The sequence below is a fragment of the Branchiostoma floridae genome, chromosome 6 (assembly GCF_000003815.2).
Source record: "Branchiostoma floridae strain S238N-H82 chromosome 6, Bfl_VNyyK, whole genome shotgun sequence".
Lineage (NCBI taxonomy): Eukaryota > Metazoa > Chordata > Leptocardii > Amphioxiformes > Branchiostomatidae > Branchiostoma > Branchiostoma floridae.
Window position 1 is genome coordinate 296,699 of NC_049984.1, and position 10,434 is coordinate 307,132.

The window sequence follows — 10,434 nt, forward strand, 5'->3', positions numbered from 1 at the left end:
GATATATGCTGGTCACGATCAAAACAATTGGGCGCTCTTTGTGGCAGTGAGATAGGAATACTTTCGTAAACCACCTTTCGAAGAGAAACTCGTCGATAAAACCCGAATCGGAGAACCCATAGATGGCATTTGCGGGTCCACCCTCTGTGTAGGCGCCTCCCGGAAAGCCTTTGCTAAAGACTATCATTGGTGGCACCGTCTGCCCTGCCGCTGACACACACACCAGTGCCGACACGTGGTCTCGGCTTCCAACTCTCCGTGAAGGAGACCTCTTCTCTCCGCGGGGTACTATAACCTTAGATATTTTCGCGGAAAGATCCACGCCTGTTTCGTCAGCGTTATAGATTACATGTGGGTTTTTGTTTTTGGCATTCGCCTCTGTTAGTTTGTCTTCAAGCATCAAGAAATATTCGAAGATCACTCCTGGGGTGGCCATGAGTGCTCTCTCCTTGTCTAGCTGGTCAGGGGACCGGAGGCTGATGTCGGGATGGCGACGCTTGAAGCCTCGCCACCACTTCTTGCCCGGCCCAGCCTCCTTAAACCTCGGTGACTCTCCGCGGCCCTTAGCTCTTTTAATCTCAATTTGTTGCGCAAGGGCCTTTGTGACCCTTACGGTGAGAGGGAAGCCCCTGTCGGACATGTACTTGGCGTAGCCGACAAGGGCCTCCTCGTCCTCGGGTGTCAAGACTGACGGTCTTCCTTGCACCTCTCCATGGTGACCTTTTATGCGACCAATCAGGGTTGTTCGCGGAATTCCAAACTTTTTGGCCAGGCTGTAGACAGAGGCGCCATTGTTTGCTGCCTCCAGAGCAGCCTCCATGTCAGCCTGATGGTACTGTTGGCGTTTCCTTTTGGCCCCAGATGCCATCTAATAAAGAGATTGAATCGATATCGACTATGAACGACAGCAGTAATTTAGATCCCCCCTTCCACACCCATCATCAAACATTGAAGAAAAAAAGTTTCGTTTCTTTGTTTGTTTGTTTGTTTGTATGTATGGGAGTTTCATATCATATGTTCAGCACGACGAAAAATCACGATATGTCATCAACACTACTTATATTTATCCAAAGATGGGCGGATATAAGCGTTTGTTTGCTTTAACCTTGCCGTGTTCGAATTCAATTTAAGCATTCGAAGGTACACACATTCATACCTAACTTCTATTTGGATATTCTCATACTACAATCGCATCCTTTGCTATCAAAGTATAACTTACATACGCTGAAACGTCAGAGTTGTATATACCTACCGCGACTTCATGCGGAAGAGCGCTAAACTGCAATCTCAGGCGGTGTGGTGCTGGTAGTGTTGGGTTGCGTCCTGGGTTGCGTTCGATGATCACATGACTTCGAACACGTGATTCTCAAGATGGCGGAGGAGCGGTGGTGTGTACACAAGTAGCGTGACATTGTAGCCTCAATTAACCAAGTTCAAAGACTCAGACAAGACACAGGTTTGTTTCTTGGCAAGTTTAATAAACAACCTTTCTACAGGCGGTGGCAATCTGTCATATCTCACATCTTAGACTGAATAATTCAACAGATATGAAGGCCACGGTCTCGATACGTTCTCTCGTCAACCTATGCGAACAGCGTCATTATCATAAAAATATCTTCAATTGCTAGCTGCTTGATGTATCATGTTCGGTACACTCTATGCATCAGTATTTTACTAAAGGAAGACTAGGGCCATCAATATTTGTTTTTGTCGTGTACATGCTGTCAAGCATAATAAAGTTATAGCAATTTTAAAAACCATGTCGGACTTTGGACCCCTGTCTAAGTATGGCCCCCTCCCGTTACTAGTGACCATCCCTGCATAAGGACCATCATTGTGATCACTTTTTGATGGTTCTTTACAGATGATACATTTGTAACATTTCCCAACAGATACAGGTTTTTAGAACACTGTCTATATCACATTTAGACCAGTTAAAGATCCCAATCTAAAAGAGTGAGTGCATCACCACCTCGGACCTGGCAACCTTCACCCTCCAGTTCCACAAACCCATAACCAGCCTGTACAAACCTACCACCACAGACAACACGCCCTCCTGGTGTACCGTAAACAACAGAACAACACAACCTGTTTTTAGACGTTACACTGTCAACAAAAACTACTCAAACACGTCTGTTTTCTTTGCCTAAAACCGTCAACACGCCAGGATTGCTCTTCTGTACATAATAAGTATCACTTCCTCACTGTAAAAAATCAAGCAGATCCTATAATGACATAAGATAGTACCAAACTGGCCAAGGAGTGTAGTGAGCCAAGAGGTGTCCATTTGCTGGTAGCCAAACACACTCCAAGGCCGGCTTCACTCCTCTGCCAGCTTTTGATACTATCTTTAGATCTGCTACCGTAGGATCTGCTTGGAGATAAAAAAATTGGACCTTCTGGTGATTCAAGGTTCCTACTATAGCAAACATATGCTGATGTTACACCTGGACATTTGAACATCAAATGGGAGAAAAATCTAAACCCCTAGCTAGGGGTGTGCTTATACATGTATAAGGTGCTCACAGGTGTGTTCTACACACTGATATTGGAAACAAAATGAGTTTGTACAATGAGTGCTACACATGGCAGCAGTACTAAGAGCTCCCCCTAGCAGCTGGAAGTATACTGCACTGCTGTAGAGACTGGTTGAGAAAAAAGGAATAAGATTTTACTGGAAAACTAAAATTGGGGGAAAATGGAGAAAACTGACTATTCTCCATGAACATAATGATTCTGCAGGTAAATTGTCTAAAGTTTACAAGGTGGGAGCCACTGACACCTGCTGATAGTGGAGTACTATTGGTGCAAGGCTCTTATTTTTATCGATGAATGAATAAAGACCTCTATTGTACATTTTTGCCCAACCAAGCTGCCCGAACAAGTCACAGCAAAGACCAAATAATATATTATGTACAAGTATAGATGTAGTCTGTTGTGCTTCTCAGCTCTTTAGATGGATCAAATCATAGACACTCAGCTGTTGCTATAACGTCTATTCTGGTGTAGTGTTAGTAAGGTACAGAGAGTCGATGGTTGCCCGTCTGCTCAATGCTCGGGTCGTGGTGCAAAGAGGAAGTCAAAGTTCTGTGCCTCTTACTTGAGGTCTGGAGCTACTTAATATTTAGATTGTTGTGTACATTGGAGTAGAGGGGTGTTTTTCTATACTATTTTTATACTGATATCACAACATAGTCTAGCATAGAAGTTGGGCTTTTTCTCGCTTCTTCTTAACAGTGAAAATGTAGGACTGTGTGGGTTTAGCTAAAAATAGTCGGTTTGTCAAAACAAGTGAGGAATTATCAGGAATATGAATTTATCAGTGCTGCTCATATGTCTAAAGTGAGGGAATCTACCTTCTATGTAACTACACAAGACATTTCTATAATTAACATATATAGTTGTACAATACACGTTATTATTACAGCACTTATGTGTATGAATGTGAAAAAAAGCCGCCAGTACTTTAGAAGCCTAATACAGCACGCTTCACTATAAGTACTTACACACGAACTCAAACAACGCTCTGGAAACCTTTTGATATCATACTAAACATCAAACCTTCTCTTGATTTAATATTGCTGTAAATCTAATTTTCAGGAGCTCTTGGACACAGCGACTCTTTTGTGCCGGCTGACGTTGATAAATTTCTCTAATATTGAGTCAAACCGGCGACAAGTTCGGCCTAATAACTGCCCATCGCCCCGCTCCTGTTACCACGGTGATCGTCAATCACGACACAAATTAATCCCGGAGACCACGCACGGACCAAAACAAACTTAATCCCAAACTTCATACATGTTACAACCATTAAACCAACCAACATACAGACACAGGACTGGTAAAAACTGCGTCACAAAACTACAAGGTGGGGATATTTCCTATATATATATATATAATATAAGAAAGCAGCTCAAAATGGGTATTTCTGACAGGCTACAGATGAAGTGCATCGGCAGAGTGGGGTACTTGATTTTGTGGGTCTTCATTTTTCTGTGCATTTCTTTGTTTTCCACACAGTTTTAATGCCAGTCATTTAGGAGTTGTATAATCCTGATTATGACTACAAGTACTTTTTCTTGTGTTCGTTTTTTTCAGTTCTCCACAAGAATGAAAACTGGTCGCAGTCATCTACTAGTTACCCTTTCCTACTGTACATTCTCTGCCTCAAATGCAACCAGGCATATGGAAGTAGGAACAATTCTGTGCTTAATGTCGTAATGTTGTCACAAAGTCATTCATTTGTCTACACTTACATGTATGTTTGTTCTTCTTCTATAATTGTAGCTTTGGTGGGCAGGCAGCTGACTGGCTCCTGTGTTATACATCATCATCATATACAATGTGTTATACAATTTGTGCATTACAATAAATAGATTCAATTCAAAATATGATTAAGACTGGGCTGTATTTAGAGAAGTAGGAATATTTCAGATGAAACAGAGCTGGTGTCCGAAGACTGCCCTGCTGTCTGGTAGTAGTGTGAGAGGCAGAACTTTACGTGACAAAGGAGTGCATTAACAGTGCGAACCCGGGGCACTACTGGATATTACAGCCCAGTCATAATAAAAAATGGCCGACCGCGCCGCCCCATCAACTATACACATTTAATATCCGCGCCCGCCGTGACAAATGTCACGCCACGTTGCCACGGAAACCATTGTTCCGGCGGCAAAACCAGCGACCATTTGTCTGTGACAACGGCAGGTGGAAAACAACAGAGAAGGGTAACTGCAAATGAGATCGTACAAGTCCTGTTTTTGAAACATGTACCAACATTTTCTGAAAGAATTTACCCCATACATGTATGATCACCCACGTATGTCTCTGCCTGTTGTCAGCCTGTCACAGTTTGGGTTTGCAGATGAGTCCACATGAATATAATTTCACACATGAACCACCACTAAAAAGCACCACTCCACTGGGACACAACTATTCACCACTCTTCAGCCTGGTCAATTCTGAGACAAGTTTGGCACTTTTTCGTATCCCAACTTTATTCTAACCCTTTTCTCTTTTGCCATAAATGTATGTCATGTACAATGCTGAACAAAAAGAGGAAAGTTTCTGTTATGCTACACTTCAGGCCACTTCCTCTGAGACACCATGAAGGGAAGACATGTTATTGTACCACATCGTGCAGAGAGAGAGAATAGAGCTGACCTCCAGTAAGATCTATGGATCTGTCCTGTTCTTGACTGTGACACTGTTTTTGCGTCCCCTATCCCCGAGTGGTCACCTTTGAATTAAAAAAGAATGATATAAAAGAACACCAAATTTGGCACGTATTTGGTTGAACTCATCTTAAATTCAAGGTACTCCAGGTAGTCTTTTTCTTTTTCTGACATCCACTGTACCCAACAGTCATATCTATCTTACTAACTTGATACTAAAAACAAATTGAAACTGAATCAAACTATGCTGTTTTTACTCTATGTACATGACATCCCTGACTGTTTCTGACACCCCAGCCCTAAGTCACCCAGGTAAAACCGGTCCTGAGCGAACGTTTCATCCCCTCTGCCTCCCTCCTCTATCTAGTTTCCTCCCATCACCCATTATGACGCCCCGTTGACAAGCGAGCATCTCTGCCCTGCCCGTTGACAAGCGAGCATCTCTGCCCTGCCCGTTGACAAGCGAGCATCTCTGCCCTGCCCATAACAAACAGCCCCGCATGTTGTAATATTGTCCCAATCTATCGGATATTACCCAACCCCGCATGACGGATGCCCGCTCCGCATCGTTACCACGGCAACCATTCTTCCCGGAGGTGAAACAGATACGGCTGCCTGGACGATGGACGGGGAGCGTGCGCGGGCGGAGATACGCGACCGGTCGCCATGACGATTATGGAGTTTTAATGGCGGAGCAGAGGTGACAGATGTCGTGTCGCGGAGGGTGCTGGGGGCACGCCTCGCGCCGCTGGGACGTTAATATGGCTGTCATTCCGCCTCACACCGGGGAGTCCAATAATCATAATGATAAAAGTAATAATGGCAGCTTTCTCCTAAAAGGATAGTAAATCATGAGTGAAAAGTTGGTGCAAAATGGATTTCCATATGGAAAAAGTTTGGACAGCTTCATGTTAGAGTGATGTCTAAAAGAAAATCTATCAACTTTGAGCCGTGTAGGTTAATTCTACTGTACTGACAAACATACACACTTCCTACAAAAGAGAAAATAAAAATGTAATAAAAACTTTTGCTTAAACAAGCTTTGAAAAGAAAAGAAAAAGTCATGATTTCTTTCCCAGTTGTCTATTTCCTGACAAGACTCCACCAGAATCTCCTTCAGCTGAGAGCCATCAGAAGCTGGAGGTGCCGAGTCAGTTAGGTTGACCTTGGGCAGGAGTGAGTTGACCTTGAACAGACCATCTGTTCCTTGCAAGATTTATATCAAATAAAAAAACTGCAAAATGTAAAACTTTTCTTAGATCAAAAATCTGTTTTATACACTAGTCTCCTTTCTGCTTCCCAAGCCTCAGAAATTATCCATCAGAGTCAACCCAGGGACAAGATGAGGGATAGTCTCCAAAGCGTTTTATCTGTGCGACAAGCGGTTTAATATCAGGGCGGGCGTATCGATTACCTGGCGCGGGACTAATTCCCGCTGATGACTTTGCTCCCGGGCAGGGGCAGAAACAAATATCCCAGCATGCCCTGCAGGCTAGGTCATAACTTGTCAGCTGACTGATGAATGGATCATAAACCTGGCACAACTTTTCATTCCGTGACTTCTACGGAGAAAAAATGATGAGAGCTCGATTCTCATTTTTAATATCGACAAGACACTTTCTACAGAACCTAAAGCAAACAGAATTCCAAGATGGATAGATCCTGCATACATGTGTACCTGGCACAACTTTTCATTCCTGTGACTTCCATGGGCCAACAAGAAAAAGGAGGGCTTAATTCTCTCCTTTCATAGCTCAGAAACAACACTTACATGTAGTACATGTATTTAAGAAATCTAGTTCCCAGATGAATGGAGCAACTTTTCATTGCTATGATTTCCATGGAGAAAAAAAAGACAGCTTGATTCTGACTTAATTACTGGGGTATCAAAAAGATACTTAAATATTTTCTCCATTAACAAAAGAACCAAAAGCAGAATTGACAGATAAACCTGTGACATATTTAATTTCTGATTTAGTGATTACCAGCATTTAGCACAACTTTGAAAAAGGACCAAACACATGGACATATGTTTTGAACTTCACCCTCTCTAAAGTGAGGCAGGATCTGATCATGAAGCCCTGTGTGAGTCATTTCTACATGTTTCCTCAAAGGAGATTTCTGCACTCACCATGCAGCAACTACTACTGGATCAACATGTTCAGTATCCAAGTCACTTTTATAACACTTAAAGGTTTACTGTCATAATCAGACTGTAAAATTGTGATCAACGATCGACCACCAGTTTTTGGTGATGGATAAAAACAGAACTTGAATATCATGATTCCCCCAAACTGACGCCTCGTTCTTAGGCCTCAGCTTTGGACTTGAAAAGCCACCTCAAATCAAGAAGGTTTGGAATTATTGTGTTAGTTACAAAGTTCATTTTTCTTTTTCTTTCTTCAAGGTTACTCACAATATACAGTCATGCATACCACTTTTTTCCTGGACAAAAGAACACAAAGTGTTCACTCCAGCTAAATTTCTGTCTGCAGTTTATGTGACTGAGTAAAACTCCACGACTGACGTGCATCGCAAATCACATCTTCTCATCTTCTTCCAGCCAAGTTTGATCTCGATGCAAGCCGATGACCTTCATTTGACTTTGACAGAGCCGGGCTGTCCCGCTGCAAACAATTTTATGAGGGTGCTTCTGAAAAGGTTACGACTTTCATCAGAGACAAGTAGTTTTTCATGAAATGTCACGTTTTGTGTCCCCGTTGTGAGGAGCGCGGATTCGCCCAGCCGGAAAATGACACGGGATATCGCAGCGGATTTTACACCGTGTTGCGGGGCGTCTCTGAGATTACGGCGGGATAATTAGGTTAGACTGTCAGGCCGGCGGTGACAGAGCGGCGCGGAATCGCCGGGAAGGGGACTGACGGATGGTCGCTCTAACTGCCTCAATCTAACGGGTTCTGGGCTGCCTTCTCACGGACAAAGTTTGAGCAAAATGTCATGCACTTGATCTTATCACTGAAGTTGGAAACTTTCTGTCATGTCACAATTTTTCTAATTCATTGACATAAAAACAAATGAGCTTTCAGCTACATTTTTTTGGCTGCACCCAAACATAATTTTTCAAAATATGGACAGGACTTCCAACATCCATTTGGAATTGAAATTTGTCTCCAGCATCTTACATGTACTTTGTCCATGTGCATCAACAATCAGGAAGTCTTGGTCCAAAGTATTGCTTTGTAATACTAATCTGCTGATCTGTTTGGCACAATTTTCCCCCCTTAATTTGCCCTGAGTGCACTGACTCATATCTCTTCTCTTTTCAGAGCTGAATATTGTATACTAAAAAAACAACAACTTTAAAATGAAAACTGACTTTAATTCCAAAAACATAAAGTCTACCCAGTCACTCCTACGTTCGGCCTAACTATGAGTCACTCGCAGGGTCTTAACAAGACCACGTTGAATATGGGAGCCATAAAACAACCCTGACAACATTTTTTACAACATTACAGACAGATCCCCTGAACTCCGGTTAACCGAGGTGCCGCGGCCACAAGTCAGATCAGAGCTGCAGAGGGGAAACCATTTCACGGTCCACAGGGGGGATTGTTGGTCCGTCCAATGGTGAAGTGTTATATTGTGTGACAGTGAAGGACACGCCCCCGGGCATTGTCATGGTATAACCCACTGGACCCCTGCGCCCCCCAGGCATTGTCATGGTATAACCCACCAAATGAAACCTCTGCCATCTGGGCAGTAATACAACTTACATGTAATGACATGGATACAGGGACTGGTATGTAACATGTACCATGTTTAACAGCTTGGTTTTAACAAGACCTCAAGAGACATAGGAAAAATATAGTTACTGTGGGGGAGTGGCTACTCCAGACAGAAGAGTCTTAGCTATCGTAAGATAATTTTTTGAGGTGGCCAGATTTGACTGTTAGTCTGAATCTCGAGGACACCATGTTCAATGCCACACATTTTAACTTGTTACTGGATGAATACAAAAATTTCCCAAGTTTGTTATTACAGCTGTCTCCATATCACGGATATTTCTTCCTTGCTGTCTATGATATAATTCCTTTCTGTTGTAATGTAATACACTTATCGATTTAATTCTTGTGGTACATTATGAAATATCTGATATCCGCACCTCATTGGCAATTCGATTAAAACTCTACAACTCACAGCTGGGGAATCATGTAGTATTGAGGTCACTCCGGCCGAGTCCAGGCCCTCCAGTCTAACAATCCACAGAAGTGCCTTTACTGGAGTAACATGCTAGTAGACTGGCTGGGATTGGAACCCATAACCTCAGCACCACAGGACTGACATGCTAGCAGACTGGCTGGGATTGGGACCCATAACCTCAAAATTTTATGACCATATATTCATCATATAATGCCAATATCAAACTCCTCTCCACCCATCAAAGTGTCGTGCCCGCCATAGAAAAGATGGACTGAGCAGAGACCTGACCGTGTTAACCTGCCACCGTCACCATGGCGACGACCTGACCCCCATCACCACGGTGACGACCTGCCCCACGTTCCCGTCCCATTACCCCTTCATGCCGGCGGAGTGGGGAGGGTGACGGATGTGAAGGTCGCGAGCGGAACACGGGAGGGCAGGGAATAAAACGGTTCCTGCCAGGAGGTGTGACCGGAGACACATTTCCCCCGCCCGCCAGCCTGCGACAGTCACCTTGGGTTAATGCGATGACCTTGGTTCCCCGGCTGTCATGGCCGCCGATGATGTAGGGAGGTTCCGTGTACCTAAATCATCATCATGCTCCATGGTCAGGACAGGGGCTGCACCATGGTCAGGCTGGTAGGGGCAGATGTCAGAGTTGAGCTGCCCAGAGAAGAGCTTCAAAAGGAATACAACTGTAGTGCCCACCTAATTTCTTTGAAAATCCTTCCTTGAAAATATCTTAGACATTTTACGTTAGAAGGAACAGGTGTTAGGGTCTGAACTTTCGCATTTGGAAGAAAATGTGCTCAGTTCACCCAGTTGTGTTGGCATAAGAATAGACCCGAGGTGTGGAGTCTGGTATTCACAGAGTGGAAAGATAAAGGGCAGAAACTGGGATCAAAAAAGGAAGATAAGAATTACAATAACTTTACTGCCATGATGCCAGCAAGCACCCCAGCCTTACCCACAAGGCACCAGGCTGGGAAGGAAGTATTTCCTTACTGCTGTAACCACCTGAAGCTGCTCCACCCAGACCTGGCGTTATATGAACTTACACACTTTGTGAAGGATTGACATACAGTTGACGATCACCTCT

The 10,434-nt window shown here is 43.6% G+C and overlaps 1 protein-coding gene across 1 annotated transcript in view; it reads right to left on the reverse strand.

Moving 5' to 3' along the window:
* Positions 1-1,307, reverse strand: part of LOC118417373 (jerky protein homolog-like) — a 5,894-nt gene extending 4,587 nt beyond the window's left edge. The window contains exons 1-2 of the mRNA XM_035822927.1: positions 1,253-1,307; positions 17-868 (exon numbers count right to left, since the gene is read on the reverse strand). Coding sequence (XP_035678820.1) covers positions 17-868 — 852 coding nt within the window. The 5' untranslated portion in view covers positions 1,253-1,307. The remainder of the gene's footprint in view (positions 1-16; positions 869-1,252) is intronic.
* Positions 1,308-10,434: the final 9,127 nt, after the last annotated feature.